At 46.3% G+C, this 13,054-nt stretch overlaps 1 protein-coding gene across 2 annotated transcripts in view; it reads left to right on the top strand.

Moving 5' to 3' along the window:
* The window catches only part of PRKCE (protein kinase C epsilon), a 451,351-nt gene extending 438,534 nt beyond the window's left edge, over positions 1 to 12,817 (top strand). Inside the window, exon 15 of one of the 2 annotated variants that reach the window (XM_039887262.1) lies at positions 9,540 to 12,817. In XM_039887262.1, coding sequence (XP_039743196.1) covers positions 9,540 to 9,686 — 147 coding nt within the window. In that variant the 3' untranslated portion in view covers positions 9,687 to 12,817. The remainder of the gene's footprint in view (positions 1 to 9,539) is intronic. The other variant, XM_039887263.1, reaches the window with a different exon arrangement.
* The last annotated feature ends 237 nt before the right edge of the window (positions 12,818 to 13,054 follow it).

Raw genomic sequence — 13,054 nt, 5'->3', positions numbered from 1 at the left:
AACAGGCACAGCCACTGGTGTGCTATGTGCGAACATGGGCAGGCCCGGGAGGGTGGTGTGCTGGGAGGGTTTGCAGAAGCAGGTAGAAACACTGCCCTTCAGAACCACCCAGAAATAACCTCCTTCCCTAAAAGGAATGAAGAAATGTCTGGGGAACTAAAGCTTTGAGACACGTGGCATCACCTGGTCTTTAACCCCTCCGCAGAGCCTTCGATACAGTCTGCATCTGGGGGACCTTTCCCAGCCATTTTCATAGGGACATGTCAGCCTTCCCACCGAGCACCAAATGGACAGAAGGAGCACCCGTGCTGCCCGCTCCCCTCACTCCCTGGTCTAGGGGACTTAAGCTAAGGGGAACATTTCAGGTCCAGAGAATGCTTCTCAGGGCTTTCTCCTCTATGTGGTTTCCTCGGAAAGAGTTACGATAGCACTGAGAAATTCAGGCTTTGTTTGAGAGGAAACTTTTAAATCTATGGTACTTAACAGTGAAGCCAGTTCCCCCACCCACCCACCTCTTTGAGCATCTGATACAGTGAACTCTCTCCAGGAAAATCCAAATATGTCCATACACACAGCATGCCATACTGTATTTTACAAGGTTCAAAGAAGCCCTGAATCCCATCACCCAGCGCAGGGGCTGGCAAACGCTGGCTGACAGGCCAAATCCGGCCCACTGCCTCTTTTTGTGCAGCCCTAGAACTACGAATGAGTTTTATATTTTTCTTAAATGGTTAAAGAGGAACACTTCAAGGCAAATGAATATTACATGAAGTTCTCATGTCAGTGTCCAGAAATAAACACGGCCATGTGTTTATTTCATTCATTTACATCTTGTCTGTGGCTTCTTTTATGCCACAACAACAGTGTGGGGTGGTTGTGACAGAGACTCTACGGCCCATAAAACCTAAAATATTTATTATCTGGCCCTTCACAGAAAATTCGCTACCTCCGCTTTAAAAGCAGGAACCCAGCTTAAGAAGGTTTGCTCGAAATACTTTTATTTAAAGTGATTGAGCCGTAGAATTTAGAAGTAAAAGCAGCTTCGGAAATCAACTTGGCAAGCTCTCCTTTTACCACAGGCAGACAAGGACCATGTTCCCTGTGCCTGTGGGAGTAGGGGACCAGAGAGTCCTGTCTTGGGTTCTCCTTTCAAGCTTCTATAGATTTCTAAACTGGCCCTGCCTTCCAAAGAACCCTCGGGTAGTTGCCCTGAAGTTTTGTTTAAAACACATAGCAAGTGTTCAAAGTTTGGTAACAACTTCTTTATAACGGGGACCCCCGCCCTCCCCTATAATGCAGATCCAGAGGGCTGGGTCCGTAAGCCCCTGCAGATGGCGGATTCACAGATGGATTGTAGCTGGATGAACACCTTTGATCACGGGAGTGTTTGCTGGGTTTGAGAGAGGAGGTTGGTGTTAGCTAATTAAGAGTTTCCAAAGTAACTCTTCAGGTGGAATTTGTAAAAATGTATATATTGTTTTTATAGTCTAGCAATCAGGGGACAAGGAGTCAGGGGAAATAGTTGAATCCCATAAAACAGCTGACTTCACAGACTTCAGCCGTGGTTTTATTCAGAAGACCTGGTGGTCTGAGGGACTTGGTCCATTTTTAAAACGTGTTTATACAGACTGTCCCAGGAGTGAAGCAGCTTTTCCTCAGAAGTGGTCTAGACAAGAGGTAGACCAGACCGTAGGGGTGGAGGCATTCAAGGCCACCACCTGTGGCTTGGTGGCACCTCATCTCTGCATACCAGCAACAGAGGCCACCACGCCGCCATGACTCTCTCCTTTGGCCAGGGAATGGCCAGAAACCAAGTGGCTTCCCATTTTGAAATGCCACAAAGCTAAGTATTTGTGCTTTAAAAACAAATGGATCTTGATTTTCTTCTCCCCTAAAAGATTGAAGCAATTTTACTAAATAGAGTAGAGGTCACAACTGGAGGATTGTGCAACCCATTCAACCAGGCTACATTTTAAAATTAGGAGATCTAACATGAATCTCTGATGTCGTCCCCCTGAACAAGATGGAAAAAGTGACCATGGCTGCTCCATTCACAGTGGGTTTAACAGCCACACCCCCAAAGTGTGCTGATGGGATTGGATGTCAGCTGTGTGAGAGGGCTGTTTGCAGCGGGCAGGTCAAAGGGCTCTGAGCCTGACCCTGCCCGACACACTATTTTTATTTGCATCTCGCTAGAGAGATGGGAGGCATGCCAATCAAATTTTAGGATGACCAAAAGCTGAAGGGTATAAGAGATAAGGTGGATTGCAAAATTAAAATCACATTCGCGTACCGCTTTAGAGTTCACATGAGCTTTACTTAGATACTCTCACACAACCCTCGGCAAGCTAGGTATGTTTATTATCCCCACTTTTTTGGCAAATGAACTAAGATTCAGAGAGGTAAATTATAGAATCATTATTTATGGTGATCCTGACAGGCTAGAAATAAGTACCAAAATAAGAAGAAATCAAGGTTAAATGTAAAGAATTTCATTTGGATTCACAAAGTCAATTTCAGAAGATTGGGGTTTGTATTAGTTTCCTAGGACTACCACAAACTGGGGGGTGGGGGTTACTTAGAACAACAGAATGTATTGCCTCTCACTTCTGGAGGCTAGAAGTCTGAGATCAAGGTGTCAGCAGAGTCATGAACCCTCTAAAACCTGGAGGAGAAGAATCCTTTCTTGCCCCTTTCAGCTTCTGGTAGTCCCAGACTTCCTTAGCCTGTAGCAGTGTCACCCTGATCTTCATGTGGCCTTCTCCCTGTGGCTCTTCAGACGGCCTTCCTTCTTTGCACCTCTGTCTTAGTGTTCAATTTCCCCTTCTCATAGAGGCACCAGCCTAATTGTATTAGGGCCTGTCCTGGTGACTTCATCCTAATTTAATTGTATTTACAAAGACCTTATTTCCAAATAAGGTCACATTCTGGGAGTTAGGATTTTAACTTTTTTTTTTGAAGGGGGAGGGACACAATTCAGCCTATAACAGGGTTAAATTGGATTGATGAAACTGCAATTTATCACAGCTACTTAAGAAATGATTAAACATTAATACTATCTTAGACATCAGTTTAATTTGAGGGTTTCCACCAAGTAGAGGGTCATGCCGCTGAACATGGCATTGCTCAGGGCAGAGTCAGAAAGGAAGCGGTCAGCTCTGGTCACCACATTCTAAGGAGGAGATAGATGAGAAACAGCAGGGAACCACTGAGCACACAGGGCAAGGCCGGTGCTGCGAGACGTTCCGGGAGCAGCCCAGGGCCAGATGAGCCTCTCTCCGTTTCGCCGTTTCCTATAAAGAAAGTTTAAAAGTATAACCAGCTCTTGGTTGACAAAATCAAAACGGGGCAGAGAGAGATGGAGGATTATATTTAGAGAAATTTCTAGGTAAACGATAGTTAACTTGAAATTCACTTCCAACCCAGCTTTCCAGCCAGGCAAGACACTGTGCAGTTACGATCCAGTTAACGGATGTTGAGCAAGCATTCTACCTATTCAAACTCTTGCTTTTTCTTTTCGAATATTTAAAAGAGGAAGGTAGTGCTGAGATAAGAATATTGACATTTCAACAATAGGAGAAATTTTGAGTTTGACCATTACAGTGAATAAAATTATTTTGAACAAATGAATATTAAGTGTCTGCTGTGTGCCCTGCCAAGTATTAGGTTCCTTGAGGAATATGAGAGGATAATAGGGCACACATATAATATTAGAAGAAGGGTCCGAATGTGTGATTCAGGAAGTGCCACGGCGACTGGGAAGAGGATGAGATGGGGTGACACTGGCGTCAGGGAAAACTTAAGAAGGAGTTGGAACCTGACTTGGGGTCTGAGGAAAGCTGGTGTTTTGGTGATCACGTGGAGACAGCATGTCTCTCCAGTGCTGGTTGCACACATGGGGCAAGGCACCCTTGTTCACGGTCGCTTTGGTACCTATATTCTTGCTGTCATGCCAGGCAGAGGTGAAAAGGTAGGCAGGGACCAGCAAGGCGGCCACATGAAAGCCAGCTCTGTGTCCCAGCCTGTAAGATCAGGGAGTTTTCTCTGTACTTGAGAACAAAGTCATCTGTTGATTGCCTGGTAATCAGATGAAGACAGAAGCAGATATCGCTGGCTCCTCTGAGAGCTTTGTGTTTATGACTTCAGTACAGTGAGGGCTATGAGAGAATTGCACCAGCCATACAGGAAGCAAACATTCAGGCCGCCTGGGGTTCAAATACCACCACACCCGCCTGAGCCTCCGGTGCTCACAGGCCTTGGAGTGACTTATAAGATGGGCCCAGTGGCTTTGCTGCTCAGATGCAGTTTCTCAGAAGGGTCTGGAGTGACTGCAACTCTGTTTCCCTAAGTTCTACTTCACTCCCCTGCAGCAGACACCAGAAATGTGCCTTCCCCCAAGGTCAGCCGGGACCTCTCAAGTACAAGACCTTATTTCTGAAGGGATGCCAAAAGGAATTGGAATGCCATTTTCCCCAACCCCAACCACAGGGATTAGGGGCATATGCATCAAGTCCCTAAACTCCTCTTAGCCCATCTGTCTTGATGGAATTTTCCCAAACCCTGGATGAACCTGTTTCTATTTCTATCTTGTACCAGCAATCAGGAAACCCGAGTGCCCCAAGTTGACCACTGCTGGGAGGAGAAGCCCCATTAACCAGGCCTCAGCCTGCCTGATCTCAGGGGCCTGTGAGGCTGGGACAGTCTGGGCTACCGGCTTTCATGAATCAGATGCAGCCTTCTCCCCGCTCCACCGGTACTTCCTCAAATGGAACACCCCTCTGGCAGAACAGCTGCCACTGGTTCTGAACCTAGATCACTTTGCTGGGTCCAGATAAAGGAGAGGTGCATTCATTCATTTTTTTAGTAGCTAGTTACTGGGCACTCACTACGTGCCAGGCATTGAGCTCAGCTAGGGATAGAATGGTGAGTTCAGCCCGGCCCCTGCCCCGAAGGAGCTCACAGATTACTTGAGATGAGGAGGACACCCAGTGTGAGTGCCATGGTAAAAGTTAGGAGAGACGATGGACGTCCATCCATAAGAGGCCTGGAGGGATAATGAAGTCTTCCCGAAGGGAAGGGCATCTAGGTGAAGATGAAGATAGGAAAGGTGAGCGGAAGTCAGCTCAGTGATGAGGACATGGGGCAAAAGCCAGGGAGGGGAGAAGATGTTCCAGGCAAAGGACTAGCTGTGCACAGGCTTGGAGGCATGGGCAAGCCAATGAGTCCAGAGAACTTCCTGGTTCATCAGGGCTCAGGAGAAGAAGCTGGGCAGGTAGGCAGGGATGAGGATCCCTTAGAAGTGGCCTTAGAAGTGGGTGGGTCTAAGAAGCTGGGGCTTTTCTCACGAGCAGCGAAGCACCATTAGAAGGACCTCAATCACTGGAGAAAGCACTAGAAAGTTCTGGCAGGCCGTGGCTCAGCACTAGTTCAGGATTTGGAGGCATGCAGGGAAATGTAAGACTCAGTCCCTGCCTCCAAGAAGGTCATGGCATCGATAGACAGATGACATGGACTGTGTTGTGTACCACAGCCAAGCTGTGCATGCTGCCTGCTGAGAGCACATGAGTGCTAAGACTCGGGCAGGGTAGGAACTCACATTTATTGGGTGCCCATTACGTATCAGAGTCTGTACTAAGACACCTAACATTTGACATCTCATTTAGTTTTCAAGGCACCTTTTACCACCCCCATTTTACAGATGAAAAGACCAAAGCTCAGAGAGTGACTTCAACACAGTTTCATATAACCAAGAAGGGACAGTACAAGGATGAGAGGTCAGCCTGTGCTCTTTCTGCTACTCCATGCAGCCTCCCCTGTGTGGCCAAAGGATGCGAGAAGGGCTTCATTTCATGGAGAAGATAAGGTCTGGAGAGTTAGAAGGTTGTTCTATGTGTCCCAGTGTCTCTCTTAGGCTGTGTAGTTTGGGCTAAGACTCTGGCATTTAGACATTAGGGGAGGCATCTAGGATGACCAGGGATCCAGATAAGCAAGGAGTGTCTCTGGGAGTTGACCCTTGGGAACCTTGGAGTTGAGTCTTATGCCTGTAGGGGAGACAATAGCTTTTCAAAGAATAAACTCGACGAGTAAAGGGTATAATCCCCAGTCCTCCTCACATTTGAGGATGCTGTGCTGTATACATGCTTTTAATAGGGGGTGGTACTTCCCAGAGATATTTGCTTTGGAAAATTTCCCAAGTCTCCAAGGTTAATAGTCAGGAATTATACATAGTGAGGATGTTGGCTATTCGAATGAGTAACTGACATGCACCTAAAATGTTCCCAAGGAAAACAAGGCCTGGGCCAGGTTGCATAAGGGCGTGGGTGAGCCAGGTATGTTTTTCTGTAGAGCTCTTAAAGAAAGCACACTCACTCAAATGCCATGGATGATTCTGAGACCCCTGGAAAGCCCCCAAGAACTGAGCTGGCTCCCCAAGCTAGCCCACCATAGAGCTAGAGGTCCTCTGGGAATGACATTCCTAGCTGCGTTGACTGAGCCTGATTCCCTGGTACATAGTCAGTGAGTTGTGAAATTTGGACATCATGTGGAATCTAGGTCTGTTACCATGCTCAGCTGACCTCAGGAAACAAAACCAGTTTTTTTGTTTTGCATGACTAACAGACACTAATGATTGAAAGGTGAAGCGCAACCATGTAGATAAACAGGGAGAGCCCATGCCAGAGCATTTACAGATTCCCCGCGGTTCTCCGTGCACGCACTCCCCCTCATTAGTGACCAGTGAGAGGGAGCTGGGGAGCGGGTGCGTCTGCCCTGAAAATGCAGGAGACCTGGGCATGGCCCATTCTTGGTGAAGTTACAGTGAGTTTTCCTCCTGCCCTATTTCTTTCCTCTCTTCTTCACCCAACGCCTGCCCTTCTTCCCCACGGGTCCCCTTTGTCCTCCTGTCCCCGTTGAGGATGCCGCTCTGTCACCTTCTGGGATGATACTCAGTGCTTCCAAGTCATCGCCGCCTTCTCCCCATCCTGCCCCTCCTTCTGAACTCGTTTCACCCAGCGCGACGGCCCTTACTCTGCAACCCCTCCTCGATGATCGGAGTGCACCCATCCCTCTCTCGATAGAGATCTCCGGGAGAGGCGTCACCACACCCTTTCCCCAGGCGCCAGCCCTCCCATGTCCAGCGTGCGTCACTGTGGGGATGGGCTTTGTCGTTCCTCTCTGCAGCCCCTCTGCACGCAGGGCCCCCCTTTTCCTCTTGCTCTGTACACACTGGAGATGGAGAACAGATAGTCCTCACGCCTGGAGACAGCCCTCCTGATGGAGATGACTAAGCCACTCAGCCTTCCCAATTCAAGGGCAACACATGCGTCCCTCAGTGGCAGGTCCTGTCACCATCCCTTGGGTTTTCCGTGTCTCCTCTCCAAGGTCTCTGAGACCTCCCTACTACACAGCTCAATTCCAGGGAGAAGATGCCAAGTGGCACTGATGTGTTCTGGAAGATTTTCTCATCCCAGCTCCATGGTGTCCAACTGATTCTGACCGCAATCTGGGACAATTTGAAAACAGACTTCCCTGCCGAGCTCACCCGACCCACGTTACCACTCTCTCCTCGGCCCACAGCCCTGCGCCACTGCACTGGCCTCCCGGCAAGCCTTTCTGGCTTTATTTCAGCCCAGAGGCTTTACCTAAACATCTCCTGAGTGAGTCTGATGCTTGCCGTGTCTTCCCACTTGTCCAGTGTCCAGCTTTTCAGACGTTCCACACCACAGGAGGCATCGTGCTGGGACCTGGATTTGTGTCTTGCCCTGCTCTCAACTAGTTGGGTGACTCTGAGCAAGTCAGCAAATCTCTGTGAGCCACAGTTTCTTCATCTGTATGATCAGGATAATAATACCTGTTCTAAAGGTATTGGATAATAATAACATCTGTTCCAAAGATCAGATGAGCAAATGAATGTGAATTGTAAACCAGGTTCTGCAGAACTCTGCCCGAGGAGAGAGATTAATAAGCTATTCGGGAAAAAAAAAAAAATATGTCAAGTTTGAGGAGGGCTGACCTGAACACCATGCACTGGGTTTCTTGGTTCTAGGATGCCTCAGAGCCTTTAATTTGCCAAGGTACATGGTAAATCTCCAAGAGCAGGGTAAAAAATAAAGCTTTAGCTCAAAACCACTTTTCATATAGACTGCTTCCTAACATGTTTTAGGTTACTGGTTTCCACAGGACAGAATATATATTAATATTATTCCTCCTACAAAGAATAATGCTGATCTTTCTACGAGATTTATTCCATCATCCAGATCACTAATCCTGGGTAACGCCAGTTAATCAGCGTCTGAAAAAGCACTGCCGGATCCCTTCAGTCTTCTGGGCATCATGCTGTGTGCTGTGGGGGCCAGGGGACCTGGTACTGAAGGCCTCTGCCCTCGGCCTCCACTCTGACCTCCTGCCATCCTCATGCTGGACTCTGCCCCAGGCAGCGTGGCAAACCCATTGTCCTATGTACATATTTTTCGTGTTTCTGCCCCCCTGCTTTTGTCTTTCTTCCTGCCAAGGTGCCTTTCTCCCATCTCTACCAACACAATTATAACCCATTCTTCAAGCCTCGGCCAAGCCCCCACTTCTCCACACAAGTTTCTCTAACCATCGCAATCTGGTCCAGGCAGAAATACTGGCTCCCAGCTCAACTGAAAGCCCCTACAGGCAGAGAGTATTGTTTACACTTCCTGATTTTCTCCCTAAACCAGGATTTGTTTGATTGCTGTAGCCCTACTTTAGGAGCTTGAACCTCCAACTGGGTATGGGTCCTTCTGAGCTGGGGAGTCAGTGGTGGGTTTGTTTGCATGTTCAGTCATTCGGTACACACTTATTGCTGGGAACCCAAGTTTGAATAAGACGAGGCCCCTGCCTTTAAGGAGTTCCTGGCCGAGACAAAAGCATAAGCAATTCATTTTAAGTTCGAGTGTTGAGTGTAATAATAGAAATGATATGGGAGCACAAAATAGGGTTTATGGTGAGAGCAGACAAGGATCGGGCAGGGGTCCCTGAAGGCAGTCCCAACCCCTACCCATTTTCCTATGACAAGGAGGAGGTGATATGGAGCAGGCATGGTGTGATTACGGGGGTCTACCTAAAGGGAAGAAAGAACACTAGAGACTTTGTGGGAGGGGCATTTAAGGGGGGAAGATGTCAGTGGAGCCAGGCGGTTAGGGCAGATTCTGGAAAAGGAGTGTGAGGTGGGAGCTAGCGTATCACTCTTCCAACACACACTGCACACACATACCACACGCACACACACGCACACGCACACACAGTCTGTGGGAATCCCACTTCCCTGCTTTTCCATCATACCCTATCACGCCTTCTTTCCTCTCACCTGGACTCATTTTTTTCTCTCCAAGTCCTCTGTCACCTCCTGGTCCCGGGGCCATCCATCGTTACCTCATCGGAACCGCTCTCTGTCTGCTCTCAGTAGCTAGCAGCCTGCTTTGGCGAGAGGCTGGTCAGCGCGATGCCCACTGCCTGTGGGGGGCCCTGGGAGGAAGGTCAGCCTGGAGTCAGTGCTTTCTCTTTTCTTCTCACAGAAAACCAAAAGAGATGTCAATAACTTTGACCAAGACTTTACCCGGGAAGAGCCGGTACTCACGCTTGTGGATGAAGCGATTGTGAAGCAGATCAACCAGGAGGAATTCAAAGGCTTCTCCTACTTCGGTGAAGACCTGATGCCCTGAGAAGGCACTCCAGGTGGAGTTTGGTGATGCTGCAAGACGGGGTGCCGAGGAGATTCCTATTTCCCAGAGGCTCGGAAGGTCTTGAACTACTTCTCTGCCCCAGAGCCCCAGTCCCCGACCACTCTCTATTTATTGCATTCCCTGACCCCAGGCCAGCTCCTCCCTTCTTCCACCTGGTGACCAGAAGGCACTTTTTGGTTCTTGACTCATCATAATGCAGAATCGTGTTGGGTTAGCTGGACACACTGATGTGCTTGGTCTGTTGGCAAAAGCCTCTTTCCACTCCTTGTGGGTTCTTGGCAGTGAAGCAATCTCAGTTCTTATACTGCAAAGGGGACAAAAGGCAAATAAGAAGACTCTGGCTCTGCTATTGGACCTAGAGTTCCAACAGTCAACAATTCTTGCTTCTCATCCTTCCTACTATCCCCCCGCCTACTATCCTCTGCCCTTCTATCCAGGAGAAGAGACTGGTGCTTCTTCAGCATGAGGGTGGGCATGCCTTCGAGGCATGCCTGTGAAGGAGAGAGACTGGGAGATGCACAGGTTGCCTGTGTTGGTTTGCTCTGGAATGGCTAATTCTTGCTTGCTTTGGTTTTAGCTTTGGGGCATGCCAAAGTTGTGGAAGCATGTATCTCGTGGAAGAAATCACTCTTTGTAGAAAAAGAAATGTGATTTTTAACTTGATTAATATTTGAAAAATGTATTCTCAAATTTGCTTTCTAATTGGCCAAGAGATATAAATTCCAGCATTAGTACAGGTAGATATTAAAGGGCTAATACGCAATGAGAAACCCGTCGTCCAAGGTTTATGCTCTTCAAGCTTTAGTGGAACACCGGGGGCTATATGAATTGAGAGAAAAGGAGATAAGTAGTGGTCATTATTTATTTAAGTTCTGCCTGAACACAAAGGCCACCACAGGGATGGCCAAGACCCTGGGGTTCTAGCAAAACCCTGCTCCCAGATTCTTTTTCCAGTTTCGTCCTAAGTTCCCAGCATAAACTCTTATTTATTTTCTGCAGGAGTGTGTTATTTTTGCACACTTCTACAAAATGGTAGTACTACTGTGTCGTGGTTTTTAAACGTTAAACATGTAAAGTTGAATATGAAATATCTGCTTTTGGAATAAGCAGGATGAGGTTAAACATGGGTTATGCAGAGGGTGTCAGAAGACTGAAGAGCAATTGTTTGAAACCTGACAATGTGGCCAGACATACTTGGAGGCTTCTTTCAGTGTGACATGCAATGGCAACTCATGTGGACACTATTTAATGGATGCAATGTTACCTCCTGTAGATATGCTAACAGTGTTACATTCTTTGATTCCCAAGGGTTCTCTGTGGCTTTGTGTATATGTTTCCCGGAGGTCATTTGATTATCTATTTTCCTGAACTGATTTAGCAGGGAATGGAATCCATTCCAACTGTTGCACGTGGATTTCCCAGCTGCCCCTAAATATATATACTTGTGAGTGGCAAAGTGGCACTAATGAAGCTTTTTGCCTTTTGTACATTTGAGATTTTTGTATATAGTGTTTGCTGCAAGGCCTGTGGAATTAATTCATTGAATTTAGAGGTATCAACTGCTGCATGTTCAGGCATATTATAAAACTTTAGTCTATGAAAGAATAATTCTAATAATGCCCAGGTGCAATACTCTGTAAGTGTATTGGTTCAAGTTACCGAGAGATAAGATGTTTGTTTGTTTTTTTAGAGGGGCGGTGGTGGGGGGGGGGTAGTTCTTTGTATTGTTTATTTCATTTCGATTTGTTTCAAAAGATGTAAACATATATTAAGCTATATTAAATCTCACATATAGTTCTCCTGTGCTCTATTATGCCCCGATAGAGATGGGGAAGAGAAAGTAATGTTTTTGATGGTGGTGTCAAAGTTTGGACAGTGACTAGCTCAAGCCCATAGAGTTGGTATCCACATTCACATCTGGCTGGTCATATATAGCCTTTGTTACTAATGGTGACATTCAGTTCTCTTTTGTTTTTATTTTTTAAAAACTCAGGTGTAATTATTATCTGTTCTTATGATAATTTCAAATATTATGCTATATCAACTTGTGTGTTTGGCATACCAGTGAAGTGATGAAGAACAGTAGATTAATTTAATTTATCTTCGGTAACTTGACGTACTGGGGAAAGACTATCTTCTGGAGTTGAGTACAAGCACAGAAACATCTTCATGGTGGCATCATCTCATTTTTTAGGAAGACATAATAATACTGCCCATCATACTCATGCATCACTACTGCTCTCTCTTTTCCTCTGCCTCCTTCACCATGATGAACTTTGAACAACCAGGCAAGCTCTCGCTGCAATGCCAAATGGCCTTGTCCACGGGCTTGGTGGTGTTCCCATGTCAGTGGGGGTCGGGCCTTTCCAAGAGAACAACTGGCATTTTTGCTGGGAAGTAAAATAATAAAACATTCCCCCCAGCAGCTCCAAGCAGTCAGTCAACAGGTCGCCTGGCCCAGAGACACCCACTGTCGGCACCTAAAGCTCTAGGTTTGCTCAGGCTCCTCCTGTGTGGGGGTGGAGCTGATCAGGTTCTCACACTGGCAGATTCAGATCTCATGTAGTCTATAGAAAAAAAAGCTTGTGTGTTCCTTGAGTATTCATTGTTTCTTTTTAATTTTCACATGAGTTTGGAAGGGGACAGACACACTGTTACATTTCTGCCAATTCTAATCTTTCCACCTCTCTTTTTTTTTAAGAAAAAAAATAGAGTACAAAAAAATGCCAAAAAAAATATATGAAGGATAGCTGTTCTCTTGTGTTCTCCCATATGTAAGTGAGAAACTTTGTGAAGTGGAAACATAATTTTTTTTCCCTCCAAAGGTGAAAAAACAATGCATTCTTAGCAGGCTAAATTACTCTTTAAATTATGTGCAGAATACAATTCTGGCTAAATATGGAAATGTATTCACTTTTAAGGACTTTTTTTTTTTGTATTGTGATGCTTTATTTGTACATTTTTTCCCCCTTTCTGGGTGTAATTTTAATCTCTTGCCATTCATTAGTGTTATTTCATTGTAAACATTATTGTGCCAAATGTACTGTATTCAAAAGGATGTGAATGTGTATTGTTTCAGAACCTAATAAATACAATGATGTAAAACCTTATTTCTCCATCCCAGTGAGCATTTTTCTCTCCTTTGTGAGAGGCAAGGTGGTACTAATGAAGCTTTTTGCCTTTTGTACATTAGAGATTCCAAAATTCCAAAACTTAGGGTTTCAGCTTTCCTCTTGTCCTTTGAAAATGCACAAAGGATGCAAATAACCTTATCTGCATACTCCCCTTGCCAATCCCCGCCTCACCTCTGTGCTTCTGAGACTGCCCACCAGAGGGATGAATAGGGG

Source organism: Pteropus medius, unplaced genomic scaffold (assembly GCF_902729225.1).
Source record: "Pteropus medius unplaced genomic scaffold, Ma_sr-lr_union100, whole genome shotgun sequence".
Lineage (NCBI taxonomy): Eukaryota > Metazoa > Chordata > Mammalia > Chiroptera > Pteropodidae > Pteropus > Pteropus medius.
This window is presented reverse-complemented; position numbering and strand designations above follow the sequence as displayed.